Source organism: Portunus trituberculatus, chromosome 35 (assembly GCF_017591435.1).
Source record: "Portunus trituberculatus isolate SZX2019 chromosome 35, ASM1759143v1, whole genome shotgun sequence".
Classification (NCBI taxonomy): domain Eukaryota; kingdom Metazoa; phylum Arthropoda; class Malacostraca; order Decapoda; family Portunidae; genus Portunus; species Portunus trituberculatus.
The window spans coordinates 1940104-1962603 of record NC_059289.1 but is presented as its reverse complement, the minus strand read 5'-3'; the positions used below and the strand labels follow the sequence as shown (position 1 = coordinate 1962603).

At 43.7% G+C, this 22500-nt stretch overlaps 1 protein-coding gene across 5 annotated transcripts in view; it reads right to left on the bottom strand.

Annotated features, from left to right (window-relative positions):
• Window positions 1-517: 517 nt before the first annotated feature.
• The window catches only part of LOC123513171, an 87287-nt gene continuing 65304 nt past the window's right edge, over window positions 518-22500 (bottom strand). For all 5 annotated transcript variants that reach the window (XM_045270111.1, XM_045270113.1, XM_045270112.1 and 2 more), the window contains 2 exons: window positions 6242-6469; window positions 518-4273 (listed from right to left, as the gene is read on the bottom strand). In XM_045270111.1, coding sequence (XP_045126046.1) covers window positions 4173-4273; window positions 6242-6469 — 329 coding nt within the window. In that variant the 3' untranslated portion in view covers window positions 518-4172. The remainder of the gene's footprint in view (window positions 4274-6241; window positions 6470-22500) is intronic.

Sequence of the window (22500 nt, the reverse complement as noted above, 5' to 3'; positions counted from 1 at the left end):
GATGCAGCGTCCTCTTCATTATTTTTCCACCAGCCTCTCATACGCGTGAAGGTCATACAAGCACTACAAGCACCAGTCTCATCATACACTGTGCTTGCATCCTCGCCTGGTCCCCTCCATGCCTGCCTCCCTGCTACTCCTTCCCACGTCCACTGCCCGCCAACACCATATCGTCGCAGCGTTCTCTTCTCTCAGACTCTCAAGCCACGAGTAACCACCAAGGCAAGCAAAACTTCTCCGTCTAGGGCCACGCACAATAACACGCGGCAAATGAGGACAGGAGGGAAGGGGAGCGGATGACGACAGCATGATAGGGAGGAGTGAGTGAGATGTGGTTTGGGGCGAGTCAGGGGTGAGATGAATGGTCTCGCGAGGGTTAAGTGAGTGTACTTGGAAGGGTGAGGGTGAGCGTGATGAACGGCTGGGGTGAGGGTTCATGGCTCGGCTGAAGGAAAGGTGAGGCGAGGAGTGCGCCGGACAGGTAAAAAAGGGTGAGGGTTGAGTGATAAAAGGTCAGTTTGAACTATCAAGTTTATTTCTCTACAACACCGGGTACAACACTGGCTGTCGCTACAACACCGCCCTCGCCCTGCGCACTACGGCAAGGCAAGGATGACAAAAGTGTGACCAGTAATATTCTACACGTCCTTACCTCACCAGGTCCTCGGAGGTCCCACAAGACCCCCACGGAGAGGTCAGTGATATGTACTAAAAATATCAACACTAACCTTCATTTCCTACGTCCTAGTACCGAAGAAAAAGTCGATGCGTCACCACAAGATAACGTACACAGAGAAACACGTGTGGGTGTGTCGGGGTGAGATAAATAACCAGTCCAGCCATGACTCCTCGCGGAACACGAGGCGCCGAGACATCAATGTCTCAGCGGCGGGTCCTGGTTGACGTGAGGCACCGAGCCTCCTTTGCCTCGCCGTACGCGACATGGCAAGACTAATGATATGTTTGTTTAGGTACTGAGGTCTGTCTGTTTGTTTTGTCTGGCTGGCTAAAGGCTGGCTGGCTGGCTGGCTGGCTGGCTGGCTGGCTGGCTGGCTGGCTGGCTGGCTGGCTGGCTAGCTGGCTGGCTAGCTGGCTGGCTGGTTGGCTGGCTAACTGATTCATTAGCTGGCTGACTAGCTGGTTGAAGCTTGGCTGTCTGGGTCACTGGCTGGCTGTCAGGCTGGAAGTCTCTTGCCGACACAAACGTCAAACTAGTTTCACATTTATGAGGCGTCTGTCGCGCACGCAGAGCCACACACAAGTCTTCAGCACACACGCACACAAACACATGCATGTTTACTTTCCTGCAAATTACACCCGAGCAAAACTTTTAAAAAACAACGCCATAAAAAAGATTCGTATCACGCTCTCTCATCATGCTTCCCTGGTAAACAAGACATTTGGCGCACGACACACGTCCACGCGCAATAACACTTCCCCTGAGGACTCCGATCTACGCACCAACCCGACCCACTCACGCCACGCACGCCACTCACTAATTAACACCATTCTCAAACAGGGCGCGTCCCGTCACCGCCACTCCTTCCCAAGAAGCCTCACGGACCGGCTATTTCCTTGCACCGCCACGGCTTGCGCGCATCGTACACGCGGCAACTCAATTTGTACAGTGTGTTGAGGTGCAAGCGGGATGTGAGGCAGCCTGGGCGCGGGATTGGGCGGGGCGTGGAGCCTAAAAGATGGGAATGAATCGCCTCCAAAACGATACCCCGAGCATCCCATAAACAGCGAGGAATGAGGAGGCATGAATAACAAACAGCTGGGGTAAGTAAGAGAAGCGTCCCAATAAAAGACAAGAGGACGTTTACTCTCTCTACTCTCTCTCTCTCTCTCTCTCTCTCTCTCTCTCTCTCTCTCTCTTAGTCAATCACGCCTAACCTACTTTCTCTTCTCTTGTTTATTCCCTTGTGTTTGTTTGTCGACCTGGTTATTTTGGGGCGTTTTGTATGTGTGCGTGTTTTTGTTTTTTTCTTTGTGAGTGTGTTTGTGTGTATCTTGTTGGTTTTCGTCTTTTTTTTTTTTTGTTTGTTTTTTGTATATTTTTTCTTGGTTTCTGCGTCCGTTTGTCTCTGTATTTCTGGGATCAATTTTTTTTTCTCTTGTTCTGTCTTTCTATATTGGTATCAGAATTTCTCCTACCTATCTGCTTCTCTCTCTCTCTCTCTCTCTCTCTCTCTCTCTCTCTCTCTCTCTCTCTCTCTCTCTCTCTCTCTCTCTCTCTTATCCTACCATCTTCCTCCCGTCCCTCCATTTCTACATCTCCACCCGGAATCGAGGATCAAAGAGTCTTGTGTCATCTCAACTTCGCAACACAGCCAGGCCAGTCTGCACGGAACTTGCTAGATAAACGGCCTCCTATCACTCAGAGGCAAGTTGGCGGAGCGGGATGGGCCGTCCTCACGCCCGCCAGAGCCACCAGCACTCCCGACACACAAGTTCCCAGCAATTCGCCTCCCTCCCTATCACTGAGCCCAGATTCGCGCCGTCCAGCCAACGCCAAGTCATTTTCCAAGAGGCAGAGTAGCGACGCATCAGACCAAGCCGCTATCACACCACACCATGGCAGACCAAGGCAGACCAGGCCAGCTCCAGCTCCAGCTCCACGCACGCCAGACTTATCACGAAGGCTCGATAATGACGCAGACCTCAACACGCAACATTGACCTCAGACAGACTTTATGCACATGGGTGTTCGGGAAGAAAGGGTTAAAGGTAGGGTGGGGGGGTGTTGAGGGTCTGTGAAAGAGGAAGAGCAAGAAGCAAAAGGTGAAGAGGAAAAGGGTAAAGGGAGGCAATCGGGAAAAGGAGTTTGAAGAGGAAAGAGGAGACAAGATAGTGAGAGAGGTGAGGAAGAAAAGAAAAAGAGGAAAACAAGAAGGAGAAGGTGGAAGACACAAAGCAAAACGGACAAGGGTGGAAGGAATGTGGAGAGAAGGAGAGACAAGATGAACTGGGGCGAGACGGAATGAAAAGAAAGGTGAAGGAGGGAAGACGAGAAGGAGAAGAAGGAGGAGGAGGAGGAGGAGGAGGAGAAGGAGGAGGAGGAGGAGGAGGAGGAGGAGGAGGAGGAGGAGGAGGAGGAGGAGGAGGAGGAGGAGGAGGAGGAGGAGGAGGAGGAGGAGGACACACAGAGTACGACGAACCAGGGTAGAAAAAGGGAGGAAGGAGATAAGAGGGAGAAGATAAGATGAACTGGGGCGAGACGGAGGAAAGAGAAGGGGGAGGAAGAACCAGAGCTCAAAGTAGGGAGGGAAGGAAGGAGGGAGGATAGACTGAATGTATCACGACACGAACTCAGGTCACGTAGCGAGGCCACATGGACACGCAATGCCCTGATGGCGCGACTCTCACAATCACGTGGACAAGGAACCTCAGTGGCGCCGCCGGTCACTGTGGCTTCCTGGAAAACACGCCGCCACACCGGTCTTTGTTAACACCAGCGGACAGGAGGTGGAGGATAGGAGGAGAAGGACAGAAGGTGGAGGAAAGGAGGAGAAGGACAGGAGGTGGAGGAAAGAAGGTGGAAGACAGGAGGTGGAGGACAGAAGGAGTACAGGAGGTGGGGACGAAGGAAGACGAAGAAGGAAGAAGGAAAAGGACGATGGAATAGGAAAGGAGTAGACGTCAATTATGAGAGGAGCAAGAAAGGGAATCTTAATCCTGGTTGATTGAATTGCTCTTCGTCCCCTCATTCCTTGACAGACGCCGCCTCTCTCACCGCCTCCCCGCCGCGGTGCCTCCAGGGGCGTCAGGAAACCAGCCGCTCATCTTGTGACTGGAAAATCGCCTGCGGTACGTGGGGGGGGAGGTAGGGAGGATGGTGACGCCCTTGGGTGCCGTGAGGTGAGCTGAAGAAGCTCTTGGGACTAACGACTTTGTTGGAACACAAGGACATGGAGAATGAATGAGCTTTGACGGTGCTGAGTAAAGACAAACAAAAGGTTTTAGGGCGCCGTGAGGAGGACTTCGCGGCCCTGCAGGTCTCAAGAGAGAATCAAGACCCAGAAATCCTCCTGCAGGACTCCCCAACGCTAACACAGTCCAGGGTGACGCAGAGAATGTAGAGGCGGCGTCAGGTCTGCGTTGGTGCGGTGTGCGCCTCAGAGGAGTCCGTGGAGGGCGAGGGCCGGGTGACGCGGGCCCCCGGGCGAGGGTCATGTCCACGGGGTGATGGTGACGTAGTCCGGGCTGACGTAAATCCTCAGATCCAGGATGTCGTACTGCAGGTCCTGGATCCTCCCTCGTTTGGGCAGGCCTGGGGAACGAGGAGCAGTGAGCGGCTGGCACACCAAGGCACGGCAGGGAATGCAGGGTGTGAGTAAGCCAGCATTGAAGATGTATAGGGGGCTAGGCAGGTAGGCGAGGCAGGAAGGGGCCAGTTAGAGGTACAGGCAATCATGGAGCACTAGCAGGTAGGCAGAAGTGCAGGTTCGGCAAAGGAAGGGATGGCAGGGCTGGTTACTCAAGCACTGGTGAGGACACAGGCTAAGCAGGCAGGCGAGGCAGGCAGGGAGTAATGAGGAGTGCAGGCCGTCACGGGGCACAAGTAGGCTGGCAGGAAAAGCAGGTCCGGTAAAGCAGGCAATAACAGCAAGGGTACAAAACAGATGCAAGCAGGAGCACCAAGCACGCAAAGGGACAATTAATAACCAACAAAACTGGAAAGCCGAGCAGGGAGGAGTTATCTGCGGGCCGAGAGTAACAAAGGAAAGCAGCCATGACTTGTAGGTAACCAGAGAGAAGCTGACGGAGAAACCAAACAGACAGAGACAAAAAGACGATCAGGACACAAAAACAAATACGAAAACATGAAAAAAAAAAGACAGAAGCAAAGCGCAAACAACCACGGCAGACAGGTAGATGATAAGGGAAGACAACGATAACACACCAATAACCACGTAGAGGAATAACATGTAAGCAATTTCAAGGAGAAGGCAATGGTAATATAGAACGAAGGAACGAGACAAAGGGATCAGGGCCACGGAGGGATTAGGAAAGTGCAAGGCCGCGTCAGACAGTAATAAAGATTGGTGAGGACTGGTGAGGACTGGTGAGGAGGAGCGAGTTGCGGTAATCAATGGTGAGAAGCGAGGAGGCACCAGGCAACGCGAGTTAAGTTGTTGTGACGCTAAAAATATTGACTGTATAGTGAGAGAGAGAGAGAGAGAGAGAGAGAGAGAGAGAGAGAGAGAGAGAGAGAGAGAGAGAGAGAGAGAGAGAGAGAGAGAGAGAGAGAGAGGTGAGAGGAGGTGACATTAATACCTAGTCGAGATTCTAATTAGATACACACCAATAAATTTGAGCTTCATTGTTTGTGTAGGTGTAAAGGAAGAGGAGGAGGAAGAGAAGGAGGAAGAGAAGGAGGAAGAGGAAGAGGAAGAGGAAGAGGGAGAGGAGGAGGGAGAGGAAGAGGAGGAGAGGAGGAGGAGGAGGTGGTGATTTGAGACAACGAGCACCATAAAGAGAATTACATACAAAGGGCAGCTAAAATAATAATAATAATAATAATAATAATAATAATAATAATAATAATAATAAAAATAACTAGTTTCTTTTTTTTTACATGGCAATAAACAAGAGGAGATAAACAAGCGAGAGAGAGAGAGAGAGAGAGAGAGAGAGAGAGAGAGAGAGAGAGAGAGAGAGAGAGAGAGAGAGAGAGAGAGAGAGAGAGAGAGAGAGAGAGAGAGAGAGAGAGAGAGAGAGAGAGAGAGAAGTGAAACAAAGTACGTTCATAAATTACACTGTGTACATTAAGGAAAAAAAAAAGTAAAAACGAAGCAATGAAAAAAGAAAGAAAGAAAGAAAGAAACCAAGGCAATAAAACATGATGAGACGACTGAAAGAAAGGATAAGAGAAAGAAGAAAAACTGAAAGAAACTAAAAAAAAAATGAAACCAAGGAAGAAAAAAGCAAACAGGAAAAGGAGAACGAAGAACACAATAAAAGAAAACACAAAAAAAATCGAAACACAAAAGCAGCAAAACACACGAAAAAAAAATTGAAGAATAAAAACACCACAAACCCCAAATTACACAAACACAAACACAAAACAAAAACAAGAACTGGAAGAAGAAAAAACACCAATTACAGAAAACACAAAAAAAATATTAAGAAACACACAAATACAGCAACACACACACGAAAAAAATAGAATAAAAACACCACAAACCACAAATTAGACAAACACAAACACACAAACACAAACAAAACAAACACTCACTCTGCACCATGAGTTTGTAGGTGTAGGACTGGCCTGGCGTGAGAGCTGCCCCGCTAAGATTCCTAGACAGCACGCCCGTCGTATGGTGAAGGGCGAAGCGATGGTCCCCGGGCGCCGCAAACAGCTGGTAGGTGACGGTCGCGCAGGGACACCGGGTCACCTGTTCGCCCCCCAGTGGACACGTCAGCCCCAGGTCCCCGTCACTGGCCCAGGCCCGGTACACAGACCCTGCAGGAGTGACGGGTATTGATTGGGTTACGGCGCCGCGACAACATGGAAACACGACCATAAAGGAAGAATTGGAAAAGGGGTTAAATGTGAGAGGATTGAAAAGTTAGTTGAACGTGAGACAGGATGAAAAAGGAAAGGATTGATGTATGGAAGGGTTAAAAAGGAAGTTGTAAGTGAGACAGAATAAATAGGAGAAGTATAGATGTAGAGAAAAGGATTGAGAAGAAAGTTGTGAGGCAAAATAAATAGGAAAAGTAAAGATGTAAAGAAAGGACTGAAAAGAAAGTGAAAAGTGAAGCAGAATAAACAGAAGGAGTATAGATGTAAAGAAAGGATTGAAAAGCAAGTGGAAAGTGAAGAATAATACAAAAGAAAAGAATAAATGTCAACAAAGAATTAAAAGCAAATTGAAAGTGAGACAGGATGATTCAGGGAAGTGTAAGATTGAGAAACTGTATGAAAGTTAATGTTTAAACTTATATTGAAGTATCTGAGACAAAGAAAGTAATGAAAAATAAGTTGGAAGCAAGAAGGAAAAAAAAAAAGCACAAGATGATGTATGAAAATTAATGGTGAAGTTGAGGCATTAAAAGCCACACGTCTCCTTATTTTAGTACATTCATCAACCTTATTCATTAAAACCCAACCTTATCATACTAATTAAATCCCTTACAATTTTTTACATCTCTAACCTCTCACACCACCAAAGCAAAACATATCCCACTCATCTGTCACCGTATCGGACAACCAACCAATACATAACATCTTCTAAAACCAACCTTATCACACATTGCATTACATTTCGTCCTATCTCTTTAAGACCTTCAGAAACTTAAACCCGTCACCTTTCGTGCTATCCTTATTAGAACACAACATGCCACAAACTACACAACACCACTGGTTCTCCTACCACGACACAACCTTCGCCAGAATTCAGAAACGCCTTGCTCTCTTGTCAGTAAACCCACAGTTATAGACCTGAAGTATTTATTCTGGACGCTTCGACGCCTTGCTCTCTCACCGCGACAAGTTATCAAGTCCCAAGAGACGACTAGCTGGATTTTCAAGACAGTTTTTCCTTGTAATAAACTAGAAATCTTGTTAATCTATCACCAGGACCATAAAAACACCCTTAACCACTTCAGTGCTGAGAGGCATTTTTTACTATAAGTTTTGGGTACGATTAGACGATTTTATTTACATTAGGAAGGGTCTATGGAGGTCAGAAGATTAATGGTAAGAGTCTTCACTATTTCACTCCCCCACACGAGTTTCCAAACCTGTATAAAACCACCAAATAGTAAGCAGAATGAAACTGAAAACACGTCATGGTACTGAAGGGGTTAAAAACACGAGTATCTTCAGCTATAACCTTCGAGATAGTGATGATGAGAGGGAGCAATGTTTCAGAATACGAGCCAAACTTAACCCAAGATCGAACCAGTACCCCTCAGACCACGACCAAGGCATTATACAACGAGCCAGCAGGACTATAGAGGAGCGAGAGACGCCCTGGAGTAATGTAAGGGTTTTGAATGGCCAAGACTCAACGGAGACGAGAGAAAATGGAAGAGGCGGGAAGATTTTATAGAGTTTTTTCCAAGGTAGAAAAATGAGAGTAGCTGTAAAGAGAGGAGGGAAAGTAGGTTAAGGAGAGGTACTAAAGGAGGAGAGACGTGAGGATAAGCAGGTGACGGGTTGAGGGAGCGTGATGTGGTGGAGAAGTGGAGCAAGATGTGGAAGTGAATAGGAGTAAAGGAGAACTGATAAAAAAACAGGGAATGAGAGGAGGAAAAGGTGAATTTATGTGAAGTTAATGGGGTGTAGAGAGAGAGAGAGAGAGAGAGAGAGAGAGAGAGAGAGAGAGAGAGAGTGTGTGTGTGTGTGTGTGTGTGTGTGTGTGTGTGTGTGTGTGTGTGTGTGTGTGTGTGTGTGTGTGTGTGTGTGTGTGTGTGTGTGTGTGTGTATACCGGATATTTGAAGTAGAAAACTCTGAAAAGAGTGAAGTGCCAAGTAACATGGAAAGAGAGAGAGAGAGAGAGAGAGAGAGAGAGAGAGAGAGAGAGAGAGAGAGAGAGAGAGAGAGAGAGAGAGAGAGAGAGAGAGAGAGAGAGAGAGAGAGGACGTACAAGTGAGGGGAGAGTGAAGGTGATGATCGGGATGGAAGCGGAAGGGAGTGAGGGGAAAACTGAAACAAATACAGTTAAGAGAGAAAAATGGAGATAGAGAAACACAAGAAGGAATGGGGGAGAGATAAAGACAAGCCAATGAAGTGAAGGGGGAGGACACGTGATGATAAAGTATATAAAGGGGAAGGAGATAAGGGGATTAGGGAAGGTAATGAGGAGAAATGTGGTAAGTGAAAGAGTCAAATGAGGAGTTAGTTAGGTTAGGTGAGGTGAGGTGAGGTGAGGTGAGGTGAGGTTAGGTTAAGTGAGGTGAGGTGAAGTGAGGTTAGGTTAGGTTAAGTTAGGTTAGGTGAGGTGAGGTGAGGTTAGGTGAGGTTAGGTTAGGTTAGGTTAGGTGAGGTGAGGTTAGGTGAAGTGAGGTTAGGTTAGGTTAGGTTAGGTTAGGTTAGATTAGGTTAGGTTAGGTGAGGTGAGGTGAGGTTAGGTTAGGTTAGGTTAGGTTAGGTGAGGTTAGGTTAGGTTAGGTTAGGTTAGGTGAGGTGAAGTGAGGTTAGGTTAGGTTAGGTGAGGTGAGGTGAGGTGAGGTTAGGTTAGGTTAGGTTAGGTTAGGTTAGGTTAGGTTAGGTTAGGTTAGGTTAGGTTAGGTTAGGTTAGGTTAGGTTAGGTTAGGTTAGGTTAGGTTAAGTTACGTTATAAGTTACGTCAGAAGTAGAAATTAAAAGTTAGGTTAGGTTTGTTTAGGTTAAGTTAGGTTAGGTTAAGCTAGGTTGGGTTAGGTTGGGTTAGGTTAGGTTAGGTTAGGTTAGGTTAGGTTAGGTTAAGATAGTTTAGGTTAGGTTAGGTTAAGATAGTTTAGGTTAGGTTAGGTTAAGATAGTTTAGGTTAGGTTAGGTAAGGTTAGGTTAGGTTAGATCAAGTTAGGTTAGGTTGGTTAGGTTAGGTTAGAGTAAGTTAAGTTAGGTTAGGTTAGGTTAGGTTAGTTAACAGATTTGGAAGGAAAGGAGAGGAGAGGAAAGGAGAGGAGGTTCAGAAAGACAATATTATGGCTTGGAGGAAATGAGGGAACGAGTTTGGGGTGAAGACAGGAGAGGCAATGGGGTGGGGACGTAATAGTATTGTGGGGAGCGGAGGAAGGAAGTAATGGGGTGGTTGAGTAAGGTGATGGTCCAGTAATGGGTGAGGGGAGGTGGGGAGGCAATGAGGATGCTGGTGGGGGTGTTGGGGATCACAAGGTGTTGAGGGAAGACAATGGCCGAGGGGAAGGCGAGTGGAAAATTGAACTATTGATGGTAAATGAGAGAGAGAGAGAGAGAGAGAGAGAGAGAGAGAGAGAGAGAGAGAGAGAGAGAGAGAGAGAGAGAGAGAGAGAGAGAGAGAGAGAGAGAGAGAAACATGTGATATCCATTTCATACCACCACCACTACTAACACACACACACACACACACACACACACACACACACACACACACACACACACACACACACACACACACACACACACACACACACACACACACACACACACACACAGTAAAACTAAAAAAAGAATGAATGAATGTAGCATGTTATTCATACATACGAGAGAGAGAGAGAGAGAGAGAGAGAGAGAGAGAGAGAGAGAGAGAGAGAGAGAGAGAGAGAGAGAGAGAGAGAGAGAGAGAGAGAGAGAGAGAGAGAGAGAGAGACTAAAAGGAAATATTAACTACCCTCACGTGCACTCCAGCCTTCCCCTCGCCTGTCCTCCCTTCCCCTCTCATAACATAAACAGACAAACTGAGCCTTTTTGAGCAGTCAGCTGTTGGTGCTTCATTACGAACACACGAATGAAACCTTTGATCTTCCTGCCTCACCCGAAAATTCATCCAACCGATCCCCCCACCCCTCCCTTCTCCACCCACTTCATAACCCCTTCCTTCCCTCTCTAAAACGTCCTCTCCTTCATCCCTAAACCTTCCTTCCTTCCTTCCTTCCTTCCTTTCTTTCCTTTCGTCCTTTCTGTTTCCTTAACCCCTTCAGTACTGGGACACATTTTTACCTTCAGATTTGTGTACGATTAGACCATTTTATTGACATTAAGAAGGGTCTGAAAATTAATAGTCACAGTCTTCACTATTCTAATCCCCCACATGAGTATCTGAAGCTGTATAAAATCACCAAATAGGAAGCAGAATGAATATGGAAACGCGTCATGGTACTCAAGGGATTAATTATTATTATTTTTTCTTCACTAAATCTCTTTTCTTCGTTTTCTCTTTCTTCTTCATTAAATCTTCAATCCTTCCTTTCCTTCTCTCTTTTCCTTCATTTTCCTCTTTTTTCTCGCTAATTCTTTCTCTCAGTCTTTCCTTTATTTCTTCTCTTTCTTCCCTAATCCTTCCTTCCGTCCTTTCTCTCTCCTTCTTTTTCTCTTTCCTTCATTTTCCCATTCTTCTCTTTCGTCCTTAAACTTGTCTCTTAGTTTTCTTTCTCTCTTCCTTTATCTTCCTTTCTTTTATCTGTCACTTCATTTTCGAAGTTAATCATTCTCCCCTATCTCCAATCTTGAGTCCACTTTTCCTTTCTTTTCTTCCTTCGTTCCTTTCTTCCTTCCTTCCTTTCTTCTTCCTTTCTTTTTGCTTCCGTCCTGTCCTTCAGAGCAAGAAATGTCTCTCTCTCTCTCTCTCTCTCTCTCTCTCTCTCTCTCTCTCTCTCTCTCTCTCTCTCTCATATTTCCATCTTTTCTTTCTCTATTTCCAGTCTTTTTCTTCTCTTCTCCCTCCTCCTCCCTTCCTCCATCCCTCCCTCCAGTCTTTTTCCTCCTCTTCTCCCTTTCCTCCTCTATCCCTTCCTCCCTCCATCCCTCCACTCTTTTCCTCCTCTTCTCTCTCCTCCTCCATCCCTGCCTCCCTCCAATCTTTTCCTCGTCTTCTCCCTTTCCTCCTCCATCCCTCCTTCCCTTCTTCTTTTCCTCCCTCCCTCCCTCCCTCCAGTCTTTTTCCTTCTCTTCTCTCTCCTCCTCCATCCCTGCCTCCCTCCAATCTTTTCCTCGTCTTCTCCCTTTCCTCCTCCATCCCTCCCCCTTCCCTTCCCTCCCCTCCCTCCCTCCCACTCACACTCGCTCCCTGCTCGATTCAATTCAGCTCTGCAACACTATTTATACAATGCCTGGTCGCAACAAATTAGTGATTAACTGGACTTGTACATATGACGATTCGAAATAACTGATATGCGATAATTAGTCTCGTAATTATATTTGACGATCGTGTAGCAGCAAAGTGATTTTAATTAGGTGAATGCGTACCTGGTCAACTGACACACACACACACACACACACACACACACACTCACCTATACCCGCGCACCTGCCACATCGTGAACCCTGCCTGGATACGACTGATATTGATACGTAGCCGTGGGAAGGTGGGGAGGGAGGGGGGGAGAGAGAGAGAGAGAGAGAGAGAGAGAGAGAGAGAGAGAGAGAGAGAGAGAGAGAGAGAGAGAGAGAGAGAGAGAGAGAGAGAGAGAGAGAGAGAGAGAGAGAGAGAGAGAGAGAGAGAGACATAGACATAAAATCGAAAAACCAGAAACATGAAGAAACAGAGAGAGAAACAGACGAACACAGATACAGAGAGACAGAAAACCTTATTCTCTTACTTTTTTCCTTTCCTTAAGTCTTAAATCTCTTCTGCTGGTAAACTTCCTTAAAAAATCCAGAAACAACAGATTAGAGGAATTACGATGAAGAGAAAATGAATAACACTAAGAGAATGAAAGCCTTTTACTCTTATTTCACTTGTTTTCCGTAAGTCTTAAAAGGACACTGAGTAAAGAAAAGATAAGGAAAGGATAGGAAAAGAGGGTAATGCTTTTGTTGTTTTTGTTGTTGTTGTGGCTGTTGTTGTGGTTAAATGGTTAATTGTGGTGGTTGTTTCATTTCCTCTTCTGCTCCTAAACTTTCTTAAAATTTCAGAAACAACAGATAAGAGGATTTACGAGCAAGAAAAAGCGAATAACATGAAAAATACAACGCAGAAATTCACCGCACTTCAAATCACGACTATATAATTAAATACACCACTAATTAACACGATACCTGAAGAGTTTACCTGTATACCAATTTACCTTCCACCGACTTCCATACCTGGCGGAATAAAAATACCTAAAAACCATCCCCCCAAAAAATCTACATTACCTGAAGGAATAAATACCTAAAAACGCCAAAAGAAATCTACATTACCTGAAGGAATAAAAAATACCTAAAAATGCCCAAAAATCAACATTACCTGAACGAATAAATACCTAAAATACACCCCAAAAAATCTACATTACCAGGTGAAATAAATACCTGAAAAACACTAAAAAAAAATCTACATTACCTGACGGAATAAAAAATACCTAAAAACACCAAAAATCAACATTACCTGGTGGAATAAATACCTGAAAAAACACAAAAAAAACTGTCTTACCTGGTGGAAAGTATTTGTTTTCTGGTACACCTGTGCAAAAAAATATGTTCGCCTTTACTGTCTTCCGAGTCCGTGCAGGTTTTGTAGTGGCGAGGATGAGTGTTGGTAAAAGGAGGAAAGAGGAGGAGAACGAGGCAACTTTTGGAACTCCTAATTGTGTTTTTTGGTGAAGTTAAGAGTACCAGGAACGCTGATTGAGTTGGTTAAGATGGTAATTGTGGTGTTCAGTGGTATTCAACTTCCGCCACAGGGCCTTTATTTGTGGCATTCACTCGTGGTGTATAGAATTAATGTACTATGGCTTCCATGTGGGTTATTTAATTGTTCTCTCTCTCTCTCTCTCTCTCTCTCTCTCTCTCTCTCTCTCTCTCTCTCTCTCTCTCTCAATAGTCTCTGAGTTTCGTTTGAAGTTTGTGTGTGTGTGTGTGTGTGTGTATGTGTGTGTGTGTTTCGTTCGGTTATTACTGCGTGCACGGCTGCTTCGTCTTCGTTGTGTATGTATGGATGTGTGTATCCTGCCGGTGATTAAATGTAGGTGTATGGACGTTTGTGCATAACTTGTACAGCTGGTGGTGGTGGTGGTGGTGATGCTGGTGATGGTGGTAGTGACGAGGAAGAGAGTAACAATGCAGATGACGAAGAGGAGGAGAAGGAGGAGGAAAAATAGGAGGAGGAGGAGGAGGAGGAAAAAGAGGAGAAGAACGAAAAGGATGAAGAGGATGATAAGAAAATGAGGAAAAAGAGAAAACGGTGAACACAAAAAAAAGATGAGAACAACAATAAAAAGTAGAGAAAGAAAGAAGACAAGAATGATGATAGAGTAAAAAGAGGGGGACGAGGAGGAGGAAAGGATGAAGAGAAGAACGAAAAAGTAGAAAAGAAGAAGAAGAAGAAGAATAGGAGAAGGGAAAGAAGGAAAAAAGGAAGTAAATACACCAATTAACACATCCATTAATCACGGCCACAAAAAACACTATTTACCTCCACGAATCAAAGCTGTCCATTTATGTCCATTAATGTCCGTTTTAAGCCGAATTAATGATAGGAAAGACCTGTCCAACACTAACGAACCTCACACACACACACACACACACACACACACACACACACGTACCAATCACCCAGCCCCAACTCAAGTATTCCCTTTGAGTTTGGCGCAAATCGATTAGGCAAATATAACCATACTCACCCAGCGGGGAGTTTAAGCCTTTTGCTCTGCTGCATGTTTCAGGGAAGGGCATTAAACGCTTTTTGATCGCCCTGGAAATGGTGCTCTGCGGGGAGGCTGAGATGTGGGCAATATTAAAAACCCTCTGCACTTTTTTGCACTATTTTTTTTTTTTTTCTTTCCGAAGGTACTCAGTATGAAAATTCGGTAAGAGTGAAAGGGAAAAAGTACGAATTGAATGATTGCATGAATGAATAAACGAAAGACCGAAAAACAAACGAAAGAAACACGTAAGTAATTGAACAGAAGGAGAGGAAAGGAAAAGTAAGAAGAAAAAAAAAAAGAGAATTAAAAAGAAAAGATGAAAAATACAGAAGAAAAAAAAGGAAAAGGTAGAAAGAAACAGAACAAAAAGGAAAAGAAAAAAGAGGGGAAAAAAGAAAGAAATGGAAGGGCAGTCACTTTTATTTCACTTGCTATACTGTGTTTTTATCAGGCAAAGTCGAGGAACTGAGAACAAAAAAAAAAAAAGGATGGAATATCAATAAGGCTGAAATGAAGGAAAATATAAAGTTACTTAGTTTCTTCCACGGATTTTATTTTTTTAAGAAGAAAAAAGCGTATATCGAGATGTGTGTGTGTGTGTGTGTGTGTGTGTGTGTGTGTGTGTGGATCTTCGCAGGTGGTAATGTAGATTGGGATGAAGGAAAGTGAGAAAATAAATCATACTGGTTATCCTTTTTCTCTTTTTCTCCCTCTTGCTTTAATAATTATATCAAAACTGTACTTGTGTGTGGGTTTATAGAGAGAGAGAGAGAGAGAGAGAGAGAGAGAGAGAGAGAGAGAGAGAGAGAGAGAGAGAGAGAGAGAGAGAGAGAGTGTGTGTGTGTGTGTGTGTGTGTGTGTGTGTGTGTGTGTGTGTGTGTGTGTGTGTGTGTGTGTGTGTGTGTGTGTGTGTGTGTGTGTGTGTGTGTGTGTGTGTGTGTGTGTGTGTGTGTGTGTGTGTGTGTGTGTGTGTGTGTGTGTGTGTGTGTGTGAATTTGTGTGTGTGTGTGTGTGTGTGTGTGTGTGTGTGTGTGTGTGTGTGTGAGAGAGAGTGTGTGTGTGTGTGTGTGTGTGTGTGTGTGTGTGTGTGTGTGTGTGTGTGTGTGTGTGTGTGTGTGTGTGTGTGTGTGTGTGAATATATATTTGCCTTACTGATTCCTGTTCGGAAAAGTAAAAATAGCGAAAGAGGAGACTGGAAAAAGCGAGAAAAGAAAGACTGCAGGAAAGAGAGAGAGAGAGAGAGAGAGAGAGAGAGAGAGAGAGAGAGAGAGAGAGAGAGAGAGAGAGAGAGAGAGAGAGAGAGAGAGAGAGAGAGAGAGAGAGAGAGAGAGAGAGAGGAAACAGAAAAAATGGTAATTACTGAATCTGGTGAAAGAACAGAGGAAAAAAGAAAGGAAAGATAAAATTAGCATTAAAAGACAAAGAAAAGAAAGGAAGAACATTAAAAAAAACACGGACAGACAAATGATTAAAAAAAAGGAAAAAGACTCAAAAGCGAAGGAAAGTTACAAGAATAAAGAAAAAAGAAGAAAAACTCAGAAAAGAAAAATAGCGTAGGAAATTTAGAAGAAAAAAAGAAAAAGGAAGAGAAAAAGAAGAAAAAAGAAAGCTTGCTGAAAAATGACGTAGATAAAAGAAGAAAAATAAGAAGTAACAAATAAAGAAAAAAATTCAGGAAAGTTACATGAATAAAGAAATAAAGAAAAAATAGCGTAGGAAATTTAGAAGAAAAAAAGAAAAAGGAAGAGAAAAAGAAGAAAAAGAAAGCTTGCTGAAAAAAAACTGGCGTAGATAAAAGAAGAAAAATAAGAAATAACGAATAAATATAAAAACTAACAACGAAAGAAGAACACGAGAGAAAAAAACACGAGAACAAAAAACAAAACAAAACCGTAGATAGCAAAACACATCATTAAACAAAAAAAAAGACAAAAAACACTAACAAATAAAATAAAAAAAAACGAAAGAAAAAAAAACGACTTTAAAGAAATGAACACAAAAAAGAGGAAGAAAACGAAACCAATAAGAAAAAAACACTAACAAACAAGATAAAAAAACAGAAACAAAAAAAACGATCTTAACGAGAGGAAAAAACAAGAACGCGAAGAAAAGAAGACAGTCCGTCATTAACGCGCGTAACACCCAATCACGGGGCTTCTGGGAGTCTTGAGCAACCAATGGCAGGCCTCCGTGATGACGTAAGAGGCACAGCAACGCCAGGGAGGAGGAGTCGAGTGGAAGTATATGGGAGAAGGAGGAGGGAGGGAGAGGGTAAGAAGAAACATAGGAGGGGAAGTGAAGGGAGGTTGGAGGGAGTTGGGGGAGAAAGGAGGGAGAGGCAGAGGAAGGGTAGGTGAGGAGGGAAAGTAGGGAGGTTAGAGGGGGAGAGTCGATGGGGGAAAGTGCGGGGAGTGAGAGGGGAAAGAGAGCAGAGGAGTCAATGAGGGGAGTTGGAGGAAATGTTGAGGATGGAGGAGATAGGGAGAAGTAGAGGAGGGTTAGGTAAAGAGGGGAAGAAGGGAGGTTAGAGAGGGGGAAGTGAGGGGAGGAGGGGAAGGAGGGGAGGTAAGATGTAAAGGAGGAGGAGCCAATGAGGGGAGCTGGAGGAAGTGTGAAGGAAGGAAGGAATAGGGAGAAACACAGGAGGGGTAGTAGCAGGTTGGAGGAGGGGTAGGAGGGGGAGAGGGGAGCATGGGGAGGAGGGGGGAGGAGGTATGGGACATGGACGTGGCCTTTAGTGGAACTGCAACACCAATATATCGATTTTTTTTTTTCTTTCATTAATTATTGGAGTTTATTTTTCTCTTTCTTTCTTTCTTTGACTTTTTTCCTTCGTTTCTTTAGTTTTTTTTCTGTTTTTTTTTCTCTACATAAGTTGATTTACTTCTCACAACGGTGCATATTTTCTTTTTTTCCTTTACATTTCTTCCGTTTTATCTGAGAGTATTCATGTTCTCTCTCTCTCTCTCTCTCTCTCTCTCTCTCTCTCTCTCTCTCTCTCTCTCTCTCTCTCTCTCTCTCACCTAAACACACACACACACACACACACACACACACACACACACACACACACACACGTTTATTTGCCCTCCCATTTGCAGTATATTTGTTGATTCATTCTTTTATTCATTCACTTTTTTTTCCTTTTTCTCTCTCTCTCTCTCTCTCTCTCTCTCTCTCTCTCTCTCTCTCTCTCTCTCTCTCTTTTCACCAATTTTGCATCGGATACTTTCAATCTCACGGCATGAATACTCGGCCATCACTTCCGTTCTCTGTTCGCTCTTTCATCATGTGTGTCTGAACCTCCGCCTCTATTTGCATTTCAGCGACGGTCAATGCAAACGAGTAATTTACCGACGGAAACTATAACCTGCCTCTTTGTGTCGCGGGAGGAGGAAAAAAGCGGAAAATTAGAAAGAAGAAAGGAAAAAAAGGGGAAAAACTATGTGTAATGTCCAGTAGGGAAGCCACATACGGTTTTATTTTTGAGGGGTTTTTTTTATTACTCTCTCTCTCTCTCTCTCTCTCTCTCTCTCTCTCTCTCTCTCTCTCTCTTTAGTCTGATTATCTGTCTTTTCAGTGTGTGTGTGTGTGTGTGTGTGTGTGTGTGTGTGTGTGTGTGTGTGTGTGTGTGTGCGTGTGTGTGTCATTAGTGTTAATTTGGTGTATTGTACTGTATGTGTATTGATATATTGTTGTGTCTTTATTGTACTGCATTTCCATTCTACGTAGTGCATTCTTATGACACTGCATTGTACTTACTGTATTGTATCAAGCCAATGTATTATGATCACATGTCTACAGTGTTCCTTCTGTGTTCTCTCTGTACAATGATGCACTGGTATTGTGTAAAATGGAGTTATCTCAGTAGAAAAACAGTGCATATATAAATTTAAATGGTGTGAAGTACATAAGGCCAGTGCATTCATCTTCGTCTCCCAGTCCTTTAAGCCTCGTGGCAAGTTATTCAGCCAATATCCTGCTGGCGGGGAGAGATAAAGGGCGCCTCCATCATGCCAATTAACGCAGCTTGCCTCGCACATTACTCCGCGTGTACTGCTCGGCCCACCAGTCCAGCAGGTGGAGGGAGGATGGGGGGTGAAGGGTCAGTGCCAGATGCGGCAAAGTTCAATAGCGGAGAAGCATAACATGCATAACACATTCATTCCCAGTGTGCTCAACATTCATTCTTTGTGTGCTGAACATTCCCTCATCCATTCACCCTTACGGAAGGTCTGGTGTGCTGAGAGTCCCTCGAATGTCAGCTTTATGACGCTGCCATCTCATAATTCAAGTTTGAGGGCACACGCTAAATGCAAAAGTCAATGGTAATCTTGACGTGGTACCATCTCCGCCACGCCAAACTGTAACACTCTACTTTCAGATACAAATTCCATGACTCAATATCTTATTATTACTTAAACTATGGTCCGGATCCAAAAGAAAGAAAAAAATAATATTTTGGCGATTAAAAAATTTCTTGAAAATTATATAATTAAAGACACATTCACACACACACACACACACACACACACACACACACACACACACACACACACACACACAGTATATATAAGTAAATATTTTTTACCGTAAGTAAATATTGCTTTCAAACAGAAATATTATTAAAGATGAATATTATTACGTCCGCACCTTTAACATGAACTCAAAAGAACACTTGACAGTCCACCGCGACTTTATAACAAACGTATGACGAGTATATTACATTTTTACACTTCCACACGTTTCATAAAATTTTTCTGTCTTCTGTCACCTTCTGTGTTCCCTTCCCTTCCCCTCTCAACCCTCTTAACCAGTCCCTCGCCCTCCCTCCCTCACCCACTCCCTTTCTCTCTCTTTCATCCACACGCCGGCAGTTGACGTCACGGAAGGTTGTGCGTGGTTACACACAACAAATTCTGTCAACCTTGACGCCCGCCACACACCGCGTGGCGCACACTCGCTGCACATACTTCACCACAAATCCCAACGCTTTCCCGGCCACGGCATTCCACACGTGTGCTGGTCATAAGTGTTCTATATGTGTACGTAGTAGTAGTAGTAGTAGTAGTAGTAGTAGTAGTAGTAGTAGTAGTAGTAGTAGTTACAGAAGTATGAGGAAGGGGAGGAACACAAAGGAAAGTCAAACAGCAACATACATATTTCTACCTTTCAATGGTGACTACTTCTAACTGGCAAGCAGAGAAGCCAGACAGTACAGCAGAAGGCTTCTCCCCACCCACCATTCCCTCAAACTTACCGTACCATGGAAACAATTGGGAGGAGAAAGAGGAGGAGGAGGAGGAGGAGGAATACAAAGGTAAGCCAAACAGCAGCAGACCTTTGGAGGAGGAGGAGGAGGAGGAGGAGAAGAAGAAGGAGGAGGAGGAGGAGGAGGAGGAGGAGGAGGAGGAGGAGGAGGAGGAGGAGGAGGAGGAGGAGGAGGAGGAGGAGGAGGAGGAGGAAGAGGAAGAGGAAAAGAGTAACGTTTGAGTACTAAAATAAAACAAACATGAGCCATAGACTCAACACAATTAATTTTTCATGTACACTTTCCACCACCATCCCCACCACCACCACCACCACCACCAACCCTACATTCCACCCACCCAAGGCTACTCCTTCCCTCCCACTGGAACACCCACCCTTTCCCGCCCTCCTGACCCAATACTCCCCCCTCCCTTGTGTGTTTTACTTGTGATGGACCGATTAATAAACAAAACGTTCGCATATATGTTACATCTATTCCAGGAAATTGTCCTCCAGGGGGGGCAATAGAACATGGGGGAAGGAAAACGGGGCGATGGAAAAGGAAGGTGAACTATGGAAAACACGTAAAGTCGAGAAATACAAGAAGAATGAGGATATAAAAGAAAGAAAGAAAGAAATAAAAGCAGAATAGACAAGACTAGCTAACTTAATTAAAAGTCACTAAAAGAGTATGAGGAAACAGGTACAAAGTGACGAGGAGGAGATGGAAAAGAGAAAGAGAAGAGAGAAACAAAGAGAACTAACGTAGCAATGAGAAAGAAAAAAAAGAATAGAAAATAGAACAGGAAATACAGAAGAGAGAGAAGATAGGAGAAAGAGACTAAGAGAAATCAACTTGCATGAAAAAGATACAAGAAACCAGATGTCCGAGAGAGTTAGGAATGAAAGGAATAAAAGAAGAGAAGAGAAGAGGAGAAAGGAGAGACGTAGTAATATGAGAAGGGATGGGGGGACGCAAGCACGAAGAAAGGAAGGAGAGAGGGAGGGAGAGGGAACACAAAGCAGTGGGAAGGGTGCTGGGGACGCTTGTGAGAGTTACTGAAGTAGGAGGGGAGTCATGAGGGAGCAGAAGTTGTAAGGCGGGCAGCTAAGAAGAGCAAATAAGGCCCGGAGAGAGTAAGAGAGTAAAAGAGCGCGGCACGTGGAGTCACAGCTAAATGTAATATGAAAAAAGGTACGCAATGTGGCGGTCGAAGGCAAAGAGACTCGAAACACGAAGAACAGGTACACTTCAGCGGAAACGTCAAGATGAAAGGACTTGCAACACTGACGCTTAGGAGAAGGAGGATTAACACAGACACGTTAGAAAATTAAACTAGGGAAATTAAAGGAAATCTGAACCAAGTACCACAAACAAAAAGATGGAAGAGAGAAATGATAAAAAGGTACACTGAAAAAAAAAGATAACATACACAAGAAAAGGAGGAGGAAGAGGAGGATTAACACAGAAACACGTTAGAAAATTGAAGTACCTAAGGAAACTTTGGAAATTTAAATCAAGTACCACAAAGATAAAAAATGGAAGGACGTACAGGAGAGCAAAGATAAAAAAAAACACACTGAAAAAAAGGAGGAGGATTAACACACATACACGTTAGAAAATTAAAGTGACTAAGAAAACTAGAGGAAATTTGAACCAAGTACTCCAAGGAAAAAAGAAAAGAGAAATGATAAGAAGATACACTGAAAAAGATAAAATAAAGAAAGGAAGAGGAAGATTAAAACACATACACATTAAAAAAATTAAATTGCCTAAAAAAATTAAGAAAATCTGAACCCCATACCTTAAAGAAATAGAAACAAGAATATGAGAAAATAATGAAAAAATACAGAAAAAAGATAAAACAAAACAAAAAGAGAAGGAGAATTAACACACATACACCTTAGAATATTTAAATACTCAAGAAAACTATGAAAATCTGAACCAAGTACCACAAGGAAAAAAATATTGAAAACACGTACATGAGTCAAATAATTAAAAGCTTCACTGAGAAAAGGCGAAGCAAAGAAAATTAAGAGAATAAACAAGATAAAACACACCAAATCATGACTCCTTCTATTCCGTGACTCAATTGCTTCGTGCAAATTAGAGGCAATAATCATTTAGCATAAGTCACACAGCGCGTGGGCAGCAATGACGCAATAAGAAGATAATGATGGGAAATAGCTGCAAATGATCATGATTCTCGCAACACTCATAACAATACATTTCTTCGCTGCCCCCTTTAAGAAACACTGTCCCACCTTAACGACCTAAAATCAGTTAGTAGAATGCTGAAGAAATAAAGGTAAAAAGGAGTAATAATTAGTAGAATATATGAAACAGTGAAATTATAAAGCCAGGCGCATATTGAGACGCAGGGCAGCACAGACCAGGGCAGACACAAGGCAGGGCAGGACAGAGCAACACAGGACAGCATAAGCGTGGTGCGTACATTGAGAAGCAGTCTGTCATCCTATGCAGATCTGTGGTCGTAAGATCTGCGATGACGAAAATATAAGCTAAAAATAAATAATAAAAAGTAGAATATATGGAAAAAATAAATTAGAAGATCAGTATTTTTGTACTAGAAGGAATCTTAAGAAATATAGGATTCTGGATCATTAGCGGAATGTTATAGGAAAAATGACAAAAGAACGAAAGAGAGAAAAAAAAAGATACATGATACTGGCTCGATCGCTCTCTCTCTCTCTCTCTCTCTCTCTCTCTCTCTCTCTCTCTCTCTCTCTCTCTCTCTTCTCTCTCAAAATTAGTGAAATAATATATTGAAAATGGCAAAAAAAAACAAAAGAAAAAATACGAAAACACAATACTGGCTCTCTCTCTCTCTCTCTCTCTCTCTCTCTCTCTCTCTCTCTCTCTCTCTCTCTCTCTCTCTCTAATATCTGGATTCTAAGAGGATTTCAGGAATTTGTAAGGTTTCGGGAAATCAGTAAAGTGCTAAACGTATAAAACCCCAAAAAAAGTA